We start from the raw sequence: 17,904 nt of genomic DNA, 5'->3' as shown, positions 1-17,904 counted from the left end.
CCCCGCCAGCCCCTGCTCCGCCAGCCCCCGGCCCGGCCCCGCTGGCCCCAGCCCCGGCCCCGCCAGCCCATTCCGGGCAGGGCGGCCCCCCCGCGTCCCGCTCTGCGGAGAAAGGGAGAGCCCCGACCCGACCCCCCCGGGGGCCCCGCTGCCCCCCGGCCCCGGCGAGGGGTGTGGGCTCTGCTGACGGGGGGTACACCGGGGATGGGGATACAGGGGAGGGGGCGGGTCACACCGGGGGGTGAGTACACCGGGGGGCTACACCGAAACGGGAGCTGCCGCCGTGCTGTGGGGCAGCGGGTCCCACATCCCTACGTCGCCAGCCTTCATTTTCAGGCCAACGTGCCGGGCTGCCGCCAGCGGGGGGGGACCCGGGGGGCAACAACGGGGAATCCCGGGCTGTGCGGGGGCTCCCGGCTCCGCGGCGGCTCGGCCATCGCGCTCGAACCCCGATCCGTGCGGCCGCGGCGGCTTCGGGAGCCCCGCGACGCTCCGTGGGGTCGGTGCCCGTCGGCGGGGCCATGTGGGCTGGTGTGGAGCCCGGCGGGACCGAGGCCCCCCCGGCCCTGGTCGCCCCCCCGGGGTTCTGTCCGAGGGGGTCCCTCGCCCCTCCTCCCTGTCCCTGGTAGGGACGGTGCCCGGCGGGTGGAGCGGTGCCGGGGTACCCCTCCCCACACGGTTTCTCTGCATTTGGCATTGGTTACGACCTCGCACACAGCCCGGGCTCCGTCCGTGGTTTATTTTAAACAGTTTAATTTTCCCCGGAGGAGCCGCCGCTGCCCGGCAGGGACCAACCCAGCGCGGCAGTTCTGGGAAGCGGCTGCGGCGAACGGGCTGCTCTGAAATGCAAACGAGCCCCGGAGCGCTGCCGGGGCGGGCAGGGGACACCGGGGGCGGGACGGGGCGGCTCCGGGACCCCAGGGCGGGAGCGGGCGGGGGGACCTGCGGCCCCCGGGCTCCGCCTCGCCCTGCCCGCTGTGGGGGGACACCAATCCGACGGGGAGTGGGGGTAGGGGGGGGGTGGGCGCTCCCCTCCGCCACCGTCCCGAGGGGCGGCGAGCGCCGGTTCCGTCGCGGGCAGGAGTCGTGTCCGTCCTTTCGGAGCCTCTCGGCCCGGTCAGAGCTCGCCCCGGGGGGAGGAGAAGGGAGACCTGGGGGTGACACGGATCGGGCCGTGCGTGAGCCCGTCCCACGTATGCGGGGACCAGGGGAGCCTCGGCCCGGCCCGGCCGGACACCAAGCCCTTTCCGAGCGCCTCCCGGCCCCTCCTGGCCCCGTGCCTGGGCCGGGTCCCCCCGCAGCCGCGGGCCGGGCTCGGGCGGGGCGGGCGCGGCGAGGCGGCGGAAGCGGAAGGCGGTGTCGCCATGGCAGCGCGGAAGCGGAAGGCGCGGGTGATGGCGGCGGGCGGCGCGGCGCTGTGGCGGCGGCTCTCGGCCTGGCTGCCCCCGGCCTGGCTGCCCCGCGGCCGCCTCGGCCTGGCCGCGCTGCTCGGCCGCCTCTCTGACCGCCTCTCCCGCGGCCGCGACCGCCGCGCCCGCAGGTAAGGACCGGCCGGGCCCCGCCGGCTGCCCCCAGGGCCGGGAGGTGTCGCGTTACCGGGGCTCCCCCGCTCGCCGCTTCGCCTTTCTGGTCCGGCCGAGCCCCTTGGAAGCGCTGCGGATGGGGAAAGGGGCGGCCTGGCTCCACCTGCCCGGAGTCGGGTCCGGCTCTGCTCCGCAGCCCGCTTTAGCCCCCCCCGCTGTCCGATCGCCCTTAGGGCAACAGCTGAGCTTCGTTTCCCCGTCATTCCCTGTTTTCTTGTCGCTCGGACGCTGTCCAGGGCCAGGCTCCCCTCGACTGTCACAGGTGCAGCACAACCCGCGCGGGCCGAGGGGGTCGGGGAGGGCGAGACGCGGAAAGGGGCCGAGAAGAGGTGTCGGTCCCGGTTGTGCCGGGGCTGTGCCAGGCGGAGAGGGGTGAGGGTCAGGGGACACTCTGCCCGGCAGTGTCACCACGGTGGTGGAGGAGATGGGTCATCAGTATGCTCTGTGTTCTTGGTTAAGCCAAGGAAATTCTTTCCACACCTCTCTCTTGGTCTCATCAGTATTTTTAGCATAGATAAATGAGACTGAGCCCTGGAAAGCGACCACTGAGTTCAAAGAGCAGCAGTGTAGATCTCCCCGTGTGCGTGGGTGAAAGGACAATGTCGTGTCCCACAGTTTCACTTCACCTCTGGCTCTGCAGATGAGGTTTGACAGTGAATAAGAGTTTCAGCTCCATTGTGGGTGTCTGTACCAAACCCACATCTTTAAAAATGGAACACACACCAGAAAACCCCTCATTTCTTTTTAGGCTCAGCTTTTTATGCAGAAGTGATGTGAGGTGGTTCGTTTTGGTTCCGTTTTCTCTTTTCAGTTTCCTCAGTGATGTGGAGTAGGGATGGGAAGGGCTCCCCCTGCCCCATTTTTTGTTCCTCTGAAACCTGGTTTGTCACAGTGTGGAATTTTGATGATTTCTTCATAATGTTACGTGTGTGCGTGGTTGGAGGGGTTGGTGGTAGTTGGGTACTGAGCTGATGTCAGTCACCAGCGGGTAGAAGCTGCTGCTTTGGGAGCTGGTTGCTGTGCCAGTGGTTCTGTGGCTGGAGCAAAATACAGATTTATCTGATAATTCTAGCAGAGAGTAGTCTCAATGCTGAATAAGGTGTAAATTTCAGTATTGGGTTAAAAGATCGAACAGTGTAGACACACTGTAAATTCTGTAGGTACAAAAAAATCTGGAGGATGGAATTAGTGGGGATCAATTGAACTACAAAGAATTAATCTGAAGGCTCAAACCTTCAGAAGCACAAAAGTAGTGCTGGTGCTGCAGGTTGATGTTCCTCCAAATGCTCCAATTAGAGCCCAAATGCTGCAAGCACAGCCCGCTGCTGCCTGCTGCCCCCAGAGCTGCCCCCAGAGCTGCCCCCAGAGCTGCCCCCAGAGCTGCCCCCAGAGCTGCCCCAGAGCTGCCCCCAGAGCTGCCCCAGAGCTGCCCCAGAGCTGCCCCAGAGCTGCCCCAGAGCTGCCCCAGAGCTGCCCCAGAGCTGCTCCACAGCTGCCCCAGAGCTGCCCCAGGCCATGGGCAGGGAGGCAGGTGCAGTCGGACTCGCAATTCCAACAGTCCTTGCCAGAAGGTGGCTTCTGGGAATCATATTTCTGGAAAGTGTCTGCTTGGTTGCTGGTCTGGCTTCTGGAAGTGTAATTGGATTGGCCAGTGGCATAATGAGGACAATATCATCTCTGTTGATTTTTATTGTAAAATACATAAAATTTGCCACTGCTTCCTCACTGGGAATAATTCCAGAGGATGTTGTTTGTGACCCACGGGACCAGGTTAGAACCTGACTGTGCCACTGCTCTGTGGGCCAAGCATTTGGTGCATTTTAAAAACCTGTATTTCTGGATCCAGTGTGAATCCCTGTAGTTCTGTGTGCTGTGCTGCCTTGTGATGATGGAGCAGTGGGAATCTGCTCCCTGTTTGTGGCCTGTGAGATGTGACATGAGCAAAGGTCCTACTCAGGTTCTGTAGAGACTGAAGAGAATGTGTCTGAAAAATGATATTTCTTGTGTTTCTGTTCTGCTTCGATATTTTTGGCACCTTTTAGGGGATATTTGCATTGTTTTTTACAGCTTGTGCTGGTGATCTGTGTCACATCTGGGTGTGCAGGCCAAGCCCAGTCCACATGATCTGTTGAAACCCCCCATCCCAGGAATTCCTGCACAGATTGACTCAGATTTTGGTGGCGATGAATAGTCAGTGACAAACTTGTGGATTTTCCAGGAAACACCACTGCAAATTGGTTTCCTTGTAAGGGTATTTGGAAATCCTGTGAAGATCCAGGGTTGTATCATGAACCAGATGAGTGAAATCATCTTCCTGGAATCTGTGGTCATTTGGGCTCTGGACTGTGGTAAAACCCAAAAGTTCCGTGTAACAAGTTCTGGTAAAGGTTGTAATCAAGTTTCTTCGTGGTGTGTGGTGGCAGTGGAATCATCAGGATGGGCCACAGGATGGTGGCTGCCTGCTGTTCCTTGGGTGAGACCGACCACTCCAGTTCTGTCCCCAGAAGCCCGACTCCCACGAGCAGGGTTTGCAGACTGGAGCGGTTCCTGTCGGGTCTGGGGATGCAGTTCAGTCCCTTGCTCATGGATTCCTGGATCTCATGGGAGCTGCTGCTGCTAATTGTGTTGAAATGTGGTTTTGTCATGTGGACAGAGTCCTGCTGGGGGTTATTGTATGACTGGATGAATTTGCATGCGCAAAACCTCTGGAGAGAAGAAGTTGCCACTTGCTTCCTGTCACCTCCAGTGTGACGCTGGCAGCAAGCTGGTTTTTTCCTGAAGTGATTTAAAGAGAATTAAATTTGTTCTGAAGTGTCTTTTTGAAGAATGAGCTTCCTGCTGTTTCCCTCACAGTTTTGTGAGGTTTGCAAGGGAAGTCGTGATCCTCTTCTGTATCTGTGCAGAATGCTGGCAGCATTGATGAAGAGGGATGGATCCCTGTGGTGGTTCTTGGTGTGTTACTGCTGTGATGCACTTGCTCCTTTGGTGGGTCATTCTTGAGGTGTGACTGCCCTGCCTTTACTGGGGCTTGCACTGGGGCATCTTGTGTGCTGCAGATCTATTTTTGGATAAAACTGAGGGATTGAGGCATTTTATTCTTTAGAGCAGTGTGATCTTTAAACGTCTTTACCTGAAACAGGAACAACCTCAGCCCAGCTGGGAATGAAGCTGGACATGAGGGGAGTGCTGGCCATGGCCAAGCTGATGCATGTGTAATGGAGGTGATTCACAAGTGGCTGATGACAGGTACAGGTGGTACCACTGCTGCACCACCAGACACCCTCAGTTTCTGCAGCTCCCGGCCTCCTTCCTCTCCCATGTTGTCCTGAAGAAGGAGTTGTTTCTCCTCATCTCCCTGCCAGCTTGGGGAAAGAGTTGGTGATGTTCGGATTTGTTCTGCCATCTTTTGCCTGTGTTTCTGTTTCTGCATTTGGCTTTGGTGATCCAGCTGGGATTATGGAAAGGGAAGGGCATTCTTGCCACTGTGGATCCCTGCCACGTATTGACCCTGACTGCGGCTCTTTCTTTACCTCCTTGGAGGCTTTGTGGGAAGCAAAGCCTCCACCATAAAGAATTTCTCCATCTTTATTTCCACAGGTCATCATGGCTCCTTCTAGCCCCACTGCTCACCCCTCCCGTTCCAGTGATCACAGCCCCACCGTGTTCGCTCTGTCCAGAAGGAGCACACAGGTTCCAGTGGATTGGGAATCTGGTCCCAGAGTTTGGGATCTCCAGCTCACACGTCAAGGTGCTTTCATCCCCTGCAGAATTCTATGAACTCCTGAAGGTAAGGTGTGGACTCCAAGTTATGGGAATGGTTTTGATACAGTCCCAGTGTTGCAGCTGCTGCCTGGTAACTGCTCTTTTTATGGAATAGTTTTAGCTGCAGGGAATGAGTTCCTCAGTTTCCTAGAAAGCACTGATTTCTTCCTTGAATTTTTGGATGCAGCAATGGTGCTGCTATGGCTCTGCAGAGCCCCCTGTGTCATCCCTATCCCTGTGTCACCCTTTCCTCCCTCGAGGCCAGAGAGCCAGTGTGGAGATGCGGCTGAAGGATCCTCCTGGGGCACTGCTGGGCCGATGGCTCCTCGGGACCCAGCGGGAAACTGAACTTGTTTTCTGCTACTCCCAGGTGCAGATCAAAGCAGCCAAGCAGCGGGTGGTGATGGCCTCACTGTACCTGGGAACAGGGCTCCTTGAGCAGGAGCTGGTGAGTGTGGAGGGGTTTGGGAAGGGCAGGAAGGGAGTGCAGGGGAGGGATGTGGAAGGGAGGCACTAGGCATTTCTGGTTTAGACCTGGTACAGAGCCAGGGAACTGCTGCACTTCCTCAGGGGATGGTGAGCCTGGGCCTGTCAGAGGGGACCGACCCGGTGTTCGTAGTGCTCAGGGGGCTTTGCAGAACCTGCATCATAGGAATCTGTTCTTCCCTGGCATTTTCTTGAACGTGATTCAAGCTGTAGGTGTAGAGTGTTGTGTTTGGTGCTCCAGGTGCAGAACACAGATTCAGGATTGTCTTTCTGCATTTGAGACTGAGGTCGGCTTTGCCTTTTCCATTCTTCCCTCTGGAAACAAATCATTATTGCCAAGGGCTTTAGGGAGAAGCCTGGCCTTGGTCAGGTTCTGGTGTTAGGATGCAAATTCTCTGGCAGGGTAAAGGTGGATGGAGCCTGCACAGAATTTGTGCCCAGCTTTGTCTGGGCTTGCACACAGGATTTGAATTTGCATGTGAAAAACAGCCTTGTAGTTAAAGAATAAAATGGCCTCTTCAGTGAACTCCTACCAAGGTTTGTCTTTGGTGATACAAATCTGTGATTTAGGAATGATGTTGGGATTTTTTCTGCTAATGTTAATTGCTCTTGGGAGACCTGAAGAATGTGGGCATGTAAAACTGAGGCCCTTTGATCTGTGGCTTTAGGCTGCTGAAGCTGCCAGGCTGGCAGAGGCAAAGGCTGAACTGACTGTGTTTGGCACAAGAAGGAAGGACTCACACCAGGGCGTGGGAGCTGTCCTGGCCACAGCCTCCTGCTGCTGAGCACTTCTCTTGCAAAGCTTTATTTGCTTTTGTAATGAGGAGAGAACTCTCTCTGCAGGTGGATTGCTTAGAAGAAACGCTGGAGAAATCTCTGCAAGCAAAAGGCTCGCCTGACCTCAGAGTTTCCATTCTCCTGGACTACACCAGGGGCTCCCGGGGTAGGAACTGTGCTTCGCTTTTATCAGAGCCTGATTTTACTGTTAGGCTGGAGGAACTGTTTTTTTCATAGAGGCTGTCTTGGCCAATTGGACATACTTGCTTAAATCATGCACCTTTCAGTATTTGCCTTTTGCATTCCAGAGCTGCACATTCCCAGAAAATCTTCAAGCTGAACTGCTTTTCTTCAAAAATAGGTGGTAGGAGTAAGAAGGGCCAAACTGCTCTGGGCAACTTATGCGTTCTTGCTTGGTTCACTTCTCAGTGCATTTGCCCTTATATCATGCTCACTAACATTTTCATTTTGAAAGGAGAGTGGGATTTGTTGGAATTGTTGGAAGCGGCACAGCGAATCAGGAACCTCTGTGGTGACTCTTGCAGATGTGTTACCAGTGCTGGTGAGGCTTGATTAAGAAGCTTGAAAGGTGTCAGACCTGCTCTGTGACTGATTCCAAGGCCCATTCATCCATGAACTTACAGTTCTGGATGTTGCTTTCAATATTGACGCAGTGCAAATGAAAGTGATTTGGAAAAAAAACCCAAAAAAGGGAAAACCAGTGATAGGATGCCAGCAGATAGGATGGAATGGGGTGGGTGCTCACCCTGTAACTGTGACATGGAGCTGTGCCATGATGTGTCCCATCTGTGTGATCCTTGTGTGAAACTCCCCTTCTCTCCCAGGCAGGAAGAATTCTCGGACAATGCTGATCCCGTTGCTGCAGCGATTTCCCGAGAAAGTCCGTGTGTCCCTCTTCCACACCCCAAACTTGCGTGGACTTCTCCGGCTCCTGATTCCAGAGCGTTTCAATGAGACCATTGGGCTGCAGCACATCAAGGTGTATCTCTTTGATGACAACGTGATCCTGAGCGGGTGAGTCCTGCTGCCTCCAGCCTTGGCATGGTTCCTTTTGCTGGGATTTGGGCAGGGTGTCTGTGCTGCCAGAGTTGTCTGAACATCTGGACTTTCCACCGTGATCCTATTACTGCTTTTCTGAGATGGGAGAGCAACTGCAGCTCTTTTGTATGAGATTCTCAGATGAAAGAGAGTTTTTCTTAAAGGAAAAAAAGAAAGATCTCTTGTAGCCTGGGCTGGGGGTTGAGGATCCTGTGCCCATACTCTGAACTCAGCTCTTCCCTTTCTCTTCAGCGCAAACCTGAGTGATCTGTACTTCACCAATCGGCAGGACCGCTATGTCCTGCTGCAGGACTCTCCAGAGATCGCAGACTTCTTCACGGAGCTCGTGGACGCAATTGGAGACGTGTCCCTGCAGTTGCAGAGGGATGATACAGTCCAGATGATGGAGGGGATGGTACACCCATACCAAGGTAGGAGAGAGCTGTCTCACCTGGTTGAGTGATGGTATCCAGAGGAAGGAAGTGACAGCTGGGGTTTAAGGATGCCTTGAACTCCATCCACTTGGGAATTTCTGGGTGCCTGACCATTGTTCAAATTGTGGGGTTTCCTGTTTTGTGCCATCCAGTATTAAAATCAAAATTGCTCAAGTTTCAAGACTGGGTCTGTCAGAGTTTTCCCAGCACAGTGGCTATCACAGGCTAATCTGGCAGGGCATGCAGAAGTAGCTCTGCAACTGTCTCAGTGCTTCCTCTTAAATGTGCTGCTTTTGGCCTTAAACAAGAACTTCAATTCCCCGAGAGGTTTTTCTGATATTAGCGGCTGCAGTTTCGGGTGTTCTGGGTGTGTGTGTTCTGAGCGGTTCATGAATGTGGTGCTATTGTTGGCAGTTAATGTTTTGTAGTAGACTCTGTTCCTGGAATCAAATGGGAATTGGATCAGGAAGACCGGGAACAAGCGTAGAAGTGGGCAGAGAAGGGCATCGATGTGCCAGGCTGATTGCGTCATCAGGTTTTGTCCTGGCCTTGCACTGCTGGGTGATGTAAGCTTAGTCTGGGGGCGGGGGGTTCTTTGTGTGTTCCAACTCATTCTTTGTTGCCAGTTTAGCCTTGTCCTGATCCTTTCCTTCCTCAGAGGATTTTTCAGGCTGCTGCCAGTTGCTGAATATTTCTCTTCTGTGACGTAGCTCTGCCAACCTTGAAACAGCTGGTTTGGGCCTCAGACCAGAAAGTCATGTCCGCTCTGTTTTGGCTCCTGTTTGTTCCTGTATAGGTGTCCTGTCAGTATTTTTCCTGGTATGTAATAGGTGACACATAGCTCTGTGCCTGTCGGTCTCAGACACCATCTCTCGGGGTTTTCCTGCAGGAGACAAGGTGGCTTACTGCGAGATTGCCAACCGGAGGGTCATGGAGGTCATCAACTCTGCCCGGACACGGCAAGAGCTCCTTCATGCAAAGACTTTCCACAGCAGCCATCCAGGCAGCTCTCTGTTATCCCAGCAAGGCTCTCAAGCATCTGGGGGTCTGAAACCAGAACCTGACACCTGGATCTATCCCTTGATCCAAATGAAACCTTTTGGTATTCAAATAGATGAGATGGTCACAGAGACACTGCTGACCGAGGCTGAGCGGGATGCCAGGATATACCTCACCACTGGCTACTTCAACCTGACTCAGGCCTACATGGACCTCATCCTGGGCACGAGGGCTGAGTACCGGATCCTCCTGGCCTCGCCAGAGGTCAATGGGTTTTTTGGTGCCAAGGGGGTGGCAGGTGCCATCCCTGCTGCCTACGTTTATATTGAACACCAGTTTTACAGCGAGGTCTGCTACCTGCAGCAGCAGGAGAGGGTGCAGCTGCAGGAGTACTCCCGTGCTGGGTGGACATTCCATGCCAAAGGTAAGATGTCCTTATCCCAAGGGGACTTACTCAGAGGTGTGTGAGAGCTGCGTGTTTGGATTGTGCAAGGAGCGAGGGGCTGGCTGGGTGCCAGTCTGGGCTTAACCTTCAAAACGCTCCTCCAAGGTCCGAACAACTTGCTTGCGTAAACCTGGAGGGTTTGGATTGCTGGGGGGACAACTGTGCAGTCACGCCTTGCCTCTGGATTTCTGGTTTGATACAGTCCCAGGGATGATGCAAGAGCTGTCCCGGTGGTGGCACTGAGGCACTGCCTGGATGGGAAACATGGTGCAAAGAAAAGGAAGCATTTGGATGCGTTCATGATGCAGTCAGGGCTGTGGTGCAGTTTCTCATGTCCCTTGGTCTGGTTTCAGCAGTCAGAAGTGCAGGCTCTGCTGGGGACCCTGGAGCAGGATCTGGGACAGGGGCAGGAGGGGAGCTGCTCCTGGGACCACCCCAGCAGTCCTGGCCACCGTGTTCCCTTGGCAGCAGGTCTGGGGGATTTGTTGCAGCTCCTGTGCATGGCACACAGGGGATGTGGTGTGTGAGGAACTGCAGAGAGTGCATCTGAGAGTCAGGGCAACCAGAGGGGAAGGGGCTGAGGAAGGAACATGGACTAACAGATGCAGTGAGTTAATGAATGCTGTCCTTGGGGTCTTCTGTAGGAAACCCCACATTCCTTATGGATACAGTGTGCCCAGCTCTCACAGGCTGTCATTGGAGAGGTTCGTCTTTTGGAGAGCAACTCTTAATGGTTTTGAGAATGCCTCTATCTCCCTGCTTCCCACATGGATACTCAGAGGAAGGCTCAGAGGTGGTGGGGAGGGAAAGCTGCTGAGTTGGCCTTCTTCTGACTTGAAAATCCACAGGTGTTACCGGCTGCCTCTGTGTTGAAACCACAAACAGATCTCAGGGTGTCGTGCTCCTCAGTGCTGTTGGGAACTCAGCACAAGGAAACCCTTGTCTCAGGCAGGGCAGCCCAAGGGAGGTGTCTGCCTGCCTGACTGGGGTGTCCCATATCCTCCAGGAAGCACTTGTTTGAGCGACCTGTGGTTCGCAGGTTCCGTGTTTGCTGGGCATCGCTGACTGCCGGTGGGATGTGATTTGGCATGGACTGAGCTCGGAAGCATGGGCTGCTTTTCTCAGCTACCAAAGTGCGTGTGGCCATTGGTCCTGTTTGGGCCAGCAGTGCCTCCTGGGGTAGTGCTTTGGGCTCTCTCTGCTGTGTGGTATTTGCTGGGAGGGGGATGCAGGGTTTGGAGTTCAGCGGCTCCAGTGCCTGGCAGGGGGACAGTTGGAGACATTTGCTTTGTGTTTTCATTCCTCTTCAGAGTGCTGGAAGGATCAGTGTGTAGCTCCTTCTCTGGCATGCTCTGCACTTGGCACATGCTTTATTCACTGGGTTTCCTTCTGCAGGAGTCACATGGTGTGTGTGGCAGAGAGGACAAGGCTGGAAGAAGGAAGGGAGAAACCTTGGAGATATGAAGAGCAGGTGTACATGGAGCACATAGAACCTGGCTTCTGGCCGAGGACATGAGATCCCCAGCAGCCAGTAGTGCCCATTGGTGCTTTCTCTATGGGCTGAGGCAACCTTTAGTCTCCCACAGGATCTGGCTACTGTACCTTAAACACTGTAGCTGTGCTGCAGACTCCTCCCGCTCCCCTTAAAGCATTTACCCCTCCCGCTCCCCTTAAAGCATTTACCCCTCCCGCTCCCCTTAAAGCATTTATATCTGCACACACAGCATCAAATGGTGTGTCCCCAGGGATGTCTGTCCTCAGGGATGACTGTCCTGGGTGTGTTCGGTGCTGTGCAGGTGTAGCAGTGCAGTGCAGGTGGAGCAGAGCTCAGCACAGGTGGGACAGCACCGTGCAGGTGGAGCAGAGCACTGCAGAGCCATGGTGCACGTGTGAGCAGGACTGCCAGCACCTGTCCTGCTGTGACACCCTGAAGCCTACCTGTGCTCTGCTGTGTTCCCAGGTATGGTGGTGTGAGTGACATGAGTATGTCCCTTGGGTTCAGGGTCTCTTCCAGGCAAGTGCTGGTGGCAGAGTGCTGGACAAGTGGCTCCGTGCTGAGAGATAAACCCTGTTACTGCTATTGAGTGGTGCTGGGAAGCTGCACTTCCCCTTTCTGGAAAGGTGAGTCACTGTTTGAGCAGATCCTGCCAGGTGGCCATAAAAACAGTGCCACAGGACACTTGGGAAGGCGAGGAACCTGTTCATTGTGGCTACTGCCTGGGCAGAGGTCCGGCCAGCAGCTGGTCAGGCACCAAACAGCTCCTGGTAGGGTCCTGTTTGGTGACAGAACATGCCAAATCTCTGTGCCACACGAGTGCTTCCCTGTGGCTCCTGGAGCCCACAATGGGCTCTCTGGCCCCTCTGTGGTGGGGTGAGCCCATGGGGCCGGGGGTGCTGTGGCCTTAGGGCAGTGCCAGCTCTGTGAGTGTGTGCTGTGGGGGCGGGGAGGAGGTTACAGGAACTGGCGGTGAATCGGCAGCGTCTTACTCAAGGCATTCTTGGAACTGCTCTGGGGCTGAGTTAGGAAACTTGCTGCTATTTTAAGGCTGAGGCGGTTTTTATGCTACGGGTTCTTTGTTGCAGTTTGTGACTGGCCATGGGGATAAGCCTCTACCAAGGACCCACCCAGGGCTGTGCTGAGGAGAGCAAATGCTTCCCGGCTCCATTTGTGCACAGAGTGGCCATGCAGCCTCTTCTTGGCAGCAGTCCCGGCTCTCCTGTGGCTGTTCCTTCCTGCCCTGCTGCAGTGCTGTGTTTGAGAATAATGTGTTGTTTCCATCTTTGCCTTGAAAATCTATCCTGGGCTGTGTCCCGACTGCTCCCTGTGCGGGCAGAGCTGTGGGAGCTGTGATGGTGAGTGGCTGCAGGGACCAGGTGCCCTGGCAAGAGTCTCGTCTCATCCCCGGTGGCTCCTCAGGAAGTGAGGTGGTGAAATAATTTGCACTTGTCTTCTGAGTCTCTATTTCATGTGAATTCACCTGTCAGAGCAGGGTCATGTCACAGTCCCATGAAGGTGGTTGGTCTCTGGGACAGGCTGGACAGACCTGGGGCTCTGAGGCTGGTTCCTTCACTGAAAAACTGTTTGTCTTCTTTCAGTGTTTCTGAGATTTGCCATGGTGCAAAACAGCCTCTAATGCAGTGACAGGGACTTGTCCTGAGTTGTTTTGGGACGGTGTGTCCTTGGGGTTCTCTGAGGGTGCTGCACCCCTGGTCAGGGCACTCCGAGGGGCAGGGTTTGGGCCGTGCCTTGGCACCCCATGAGTAACATGCAGTGTCACGGCCCTGTGGGCTCTGCTGGGCTGCCTGATGCTCTCGGGGTCCTGTACAGAATCTATAATCCACGTTTAATGGGTTTAATTCCTTCTGAGTGAAGGGACAGTGTGAGCCCACCTTGGCTGTCCCCTCAGGCTGCCACGCTGCCTCTCCTCTCATTTTTCCCACAGGCCTCTGGCTGTACCTGGCAGGGAGTGACCTGCCCTGCCTGACCCTGATCGGCTCTCCGAATTTTGGGTATCGATCAGTTCATCGTGACTTGGAAGCCCAGGTTGCGATAGTGACAGAGAATAAAGCCTTGCAGCAGCAGCTCCATCAGGTAAGCAGTGGATTCTGGGGAGGCAACGGGGATGTTGTGCTTCTGGGTCACACAGGGAATGCTGATGACGCAGTGGCAATAAAAACATCCAGCTACAATAACTCAAAAGCTGCTGGAGCATGAGGAGTCCTGAGGAGCTGTCAGTGAAGTGACTATTGATGAGCTGCCTGCTGTGAGTGCCCAGTGCTGGGAAGTGAGGCCGTAACAGGAAGGAATGTGTGTCCCCAGTGACCTTGGATACCGGGAGTGCTTGGGGCTGGATGTGCAGAGAGCATTCAGAGAGCCTGCTGGCTCCTCTGCTAACTGACCACACTGCACCTTCTGGGCCTTAATCCCAACATTTGGGCATTGCCAAGGCTGTGCTGTGCTCTGAGGTAATGAGGCCAGGCCTTTGGAACAGCTGAGCTTGGACTAGAAGAGGATTTCTGAGCTGGTTGGGTTGCCCATGAAGTTCTATGACATAATTCATATCTTGAATAATAATATGACATTATATAATATTGACACAATAATTTTTCACTGGTTTGATGTTCAGTGTCCCAGGGTTTTTCTGTGCTGTTTTTGGTTTAATTAGGCAGCTTGGAGTGCTCAGCAGTTCTGGTCCTGCTCCAAATCCTGCCTGGTTCTCTAACTGTCTTGACTCCGAATCTTCTGCTAGAACTGTCTGTCCCAAGTTGTTTCTCCTGTAGTGCTCTGCAACAAAGGAGATCGATTTGGTGCCTCTGTGTGACTTGGGGACCTCAGAAATGCACTCTGTGAGGCAGGTCCTGGCAGAGTTGTCTGCAAGATCAATGGGAATTGCCCTCTTGCATCAGGGCTCTTCCCCAGGATGAGTCAGAGTGTATCTAATCAAAAACGATTCTATTACTGGAAGAGTTGCTTGAATATTTCAGTTCATATCTTGCCTCTGCTTGTTTCTAATGGAAGGGGAGAATCAATGGAAATGTGACACAAAGGAATTTTCTCACACAGGGCTGCAGTGATCTCATTCAAAGGGCTTTAAACCATTCCCGATTGCTGGAAGCTGATTCTGAGATGGGCTGGGTGTTTACTTTCTGTGGTCTTTTTTAGAAGACTTAATCCATTCCTGGGATGCTGCCATGAAATCACTTTGTCTGTGTAACATTTAGTTCCATTTTAAAAATGCGTGCTGAGATTTGGGAAGAAATGTGAGCGGTCTGGGTGTCTGGATGCTCCTCTGAATGGACTGAGCTTGATTCAGGGAACTGGCCTTGCCTCCAGCTCAGTCCTCACTGTATTGCGTGGCCATGGAGCAGAATCTGCACAGCAGGGCTGACTATAGCTCTTGGAGCATTTGAGGCTCTAAAATTAGGGTGAATTAGCACATGAATGTCTTCCTTCTGTTGTTGGTTCATCTTTTTGGTGTTACTTTACAGTACTTGGTTCCTGCTTACCTGTTGCACCCTGAATTTAAGTAGTGCAGAGTATTTTCTGCTGTTTGTGACAGCTTCACTAATGAAAAAAGACGATGAACAGACTTCCAGGACCTGTTCTGCTCCTTGTTTGCCAGCAGGTCCCGAAACCTGACTGGCTGCGCTAACAAACCCGCTCACCTGTGATCAAAGCGCTGCTCTCATGTGCTGTGAGCATGTGTTATCAGCAGGGTGGTTCATTTCCTCCCTCAGCAGTCGGGTACACGCTGCGGGGGCCCAAGTGTTTCTGGTAATTTAGCTGAGATCACGACTGCACATTCATCTGAAAACGCGGCGCCTGAGCTGTGTCTAGAAAGAGCCGCGTAAGCCGGTCCCGGGAGGTTTGGGTGAGGTTTCCTCTTCTGGCAATTACAGCCAGGGATTGAGGAGTTTTTTGAAACTGAAGCTCAGCTCTTGCAAGTGTGAGGCACAAAAAGGCAAAACCCTCTGCCCTTGCTCTCTGTAGAGTTTAAATTGCTAATTCTTGAGGAGAAATGATGCAGCCTTTTGGCAGGATCCCTGGCCAGCTCTGCATGAGAATTCACTTCTCTTAAAGACCGTTATATAATTCAACACTTGAGATTTACTGCGATGATGTTTCTTTCCCTGTTTAGGAGCAGGAACAGCTTTACCTCTGCTCAGGTGTGGTCTCAACGTCAACGTTTGAGCAGCCAAATCGTTATGTGAAGCTGTGGGTGAAGCTGGTGACACCTCTGATCAAGAATTTCTTTTGAAAGAAGAAAAGCTGCTGCTTTGGGTGAGTTTGCTGCCATTATGGGGAATTTATATTGCACTGACTGCAGTGAATAGCTGTAGTGCTTTGTTACGTGGAAGAAAGAGACAATGGACACACAGATGATGTGGGGAAAACCAGGCACCTCATTTCCTCTGAGATACTGACTGCCATGGATTGGGATGTGCTGAGGTCCAGATTGAGTTTCATTTACTAAAACTTCTGGAAGGGTCACTGACAGAGAACCAATACAGGGTTATTTCCCATGACCCATACAGGGGTATTTTCCATGCATGGAAATAAAACTCCCATTTCTGAAATGTCCCTTTCAGAGTTTTGTGGAGAAGGACTGTGTTTGTTTTATCTTGACCAGCCAATAGAAAACGTTGCTGGAATACCTAAAATGTTTTGTCACTGTGTCCAGTCAGAGCTTTGCTTTGCCCCTGTAGGTGTTGGTTAACAAGGGTGGTTGGTTTTGCTTTTCTGCTTTGTGGTATCCTGGGTTTCCTGGCTCTTTGACTGCCCCGTGACTCGAGCCCTTCTGAGCTTCAGGACATGGCTCTTGGACTGTTCCTAAGCAGTTGGCACTGGTGTGTGTGCCCAGGATGCTGCGTGTTCCCACATCCCTTTTACTCACCTAACTGGGGCCTCCCCCTTGGGGAGTGTGCCTGACTCCTTTACATTCAGATATGTTACAAGTGTCTTTCAGGAGTTGTGGAGGGGCAGAAGAAGACTTTGGTGCTCATGTGGGTTTAGGATGTTACTTACTGAAAATGGGAGGCTCGAACCTTAACATCCTGAAAAGAAAGTGGTTGGAAGCCAGGTAAAAACATGTGAGAGCGCAGGCTGGGCCTGCTCTCTGTCACTGCTGGGGTATGTGCAGGGGATTCTGATCTGATAGTGCCACAAACAGAATTTCTGGCTCCTAAGAAAGGCTGATGGTAAGTGTGAAGCTCGGTGGTAACTGATAATAAATGCTGCTGCTCTATAAAGAAACGAGCAGCTCTCTGTGCCTGCCCTTTGGGCTTCTCTGACCATGAGCTGGGAGGGAAGCTTTAGGCAACTGTATTTTAGTACTAATTGTTTAAATATTTCACAGGGTGGGATTTTGGTGAATTGATTTATGCTAAAGGGACAGGCCTTGGCCCTAACGTGTGTTACTGCTGATACAAATGATTTGTTGTAAAGAAAGGACAGAGTAGGTTCTGTACCCTAGAAATAGAAATAATGTACCTCAGAGAGTGACCTGTTTTCAGCTGGACCTTCTCTGGGCTGTGGAGGTGGAGCGTGGGTGAACTGGGCTAAACCTGCACCTTTCTTCTCCTGTCTGCTCCAGCCAGACTCGTGCTCTGTGCCCGGGGCGTGAGGAGTTTCTGCTCAGTTTGCACTGAGCCATCACACAAAGAGCTGTGGGAAGACAGAGAGCCAGGAGAGGGAAAGGAGTCGGCCGCTTGTGTGCAGCTGTTCCGTTTGGCTTCCCACGGTGGTCTGGCTCCCCACCAGCGCCGCGTCAGAAACCACCAGTGGAAAACCAGTATCCGCCCTGAGAACCCCGTGTGCTGCAAGAGCAGGGTCCTCACGGCAGCGCTGCCAGCACTGGTTTTATTGATACTTTGCTAAAATGGTTCTGAATTACACAACTTGGAGGCTTTTACAAGTAAAAGCATTTGCTGTTTTCCATTGACATTAAAATTCAGGCCTCTAGGAGCAGAGCCACACCAGCCAGGACCCACTTGGCAGCTTTTTCTTTTGTCTTCAGGTTGAAGGTCCAGACGTAGGTGGGCCCTCGCATCCGTGTCTTATAGACGGGACATTCATAGATGTTGGTGGTGTCCACGCGGTCCACGGGGATGGCTCTGAGCAAGATCACCGGCATGGTGGGCGTCAGCTCCTTCAGCAGCGCGTCAGCGATCGACCCCGAGGCGACGTCCCAGCGCGCACCTGCAACGTGACAGCGCCTTGGGTGACCCTCACAGCTGCCCCGGGCTTCTCACTGCAGGGGCTTTGTTCACAACTACTGAGGGGTGGGAGCTGGAGGATGAAGGGGGGGTAGAGTGGCTCAGTAGTGGTTAGGGCTGACGTGTCCTCAACTCACTGTGACCCAGGACTGCATTTGCCTTACTGTGTGTGGGATGTCTGAATAAATTCTGTCCCCACCCCTCCCTTCAGCACGGCTTTGCATGGGAATTGCAAAGCTAAAGGTGAACTGGCCGTGGTGGGATCTACCACACACTGTCCTGTGTGCTCTGTGCTCTTGTCCAAGCGGACCCCTCAGCTCCTCTGCTGAACTGCCTCCTTCCCCTTCATTTCAGCAGTAATTATTATAGGTTTGAGTTTTCCGATTTGTCTTACTTGTACATCAAATAAGAGTGTGACATATTTAATCATTAGAGCCCTGTGGCTCCAACCACCCCAGCCTTGGGGCTCACGAGCTGCAGCCTGAGTGGCCAAAACACGAGTTTCTGGTTTGTAAAGGCTGCGTGATCCGGGCAGTGCTGCCCTCACCTGGCGTCTAAGGCTGGAGCCAGGGCTCTGCACTCCGACCCACTGCCAGAGCCGGGCAGGGCAGATCAGCCAGAAAGTGCCAACACCTGCTCTGCT

General features: G+C 53.7%; 2 protein-coding genes across 2 annotated transcripts in view; one reads left to right on the top strand and one right to left on the bottom strand.

Annotated features, from left to right (window-relative positions):
* Window positions 1-1,392: 1,392 nt before the first annotated feature.
* PGS1 (phosphatidylglycerophosphate synthase 1) lies at window positions 1,393-17,471 on the top strand. Its single transcript, XM_032706746.1, has 10 exons — window positions 1,393-1,540; window positions 5,181-5,370; window positions 5,716-5,793; window positions 6,675-6,774; window positions 7,454-7,643; window positions 7,920-8,098; window positions 8,991-9,524; window positions 12,989-13,137; window positions 15,185-15,327; window positions 17,063-17,471. Exons 1-9 carry the CDS (start codon window positions 1,395-1,397, stop codon window positions 15,302-15,304), a joined length of 1,686 nt encoding a protein of 561 aa, XP_032562637.1. The 5' UTR covers window positions 1,393-1,394; the 3' UTR covers window positions 15,305-15,327; window positions 17,063-17,471.
* DNAH17 (dynein axonemal heavy chain 17) overlaps window positions 16,892-17,904 on the bottom strand; it is a 33,527-nt gene continuing 32,514 nt past the window's right edge. The window contains exon 81 of the mRNA XM_032706743.1: window positions 16,892-17,244. Within this exon, the coding sequence (XP_032562634.1) occupies window positions 16,997-17,244 (248 nt within the window). The 3' untranslated portion in view covers window positions 16,892-16,996. The remainder of the gene's footprint in view (window positions 17,245-17,904) is intronic.

The sequence above is a fragment of the Chiroxiphia lanceolata genome, chromosome 19, assembly GCF_009829145.1.
Source record: "Chiroxiphia lanceolata isolate bChiLan1 chromosome 19, bChiLan1.pri, whole genome shotgun sequence".
Taxonomy (NCBI): domain Eukaryota; kingdom Metazoa; phylum Chordata; class Aves; order Passeriformes; family Pipridae; genus Chiroxiphia; species Chiroxiphia lanceolata.
Note: the sequence above shows the minus strand (reverse complement) of the source record. Positions and strands in the feature narration are given on the sequence as shown.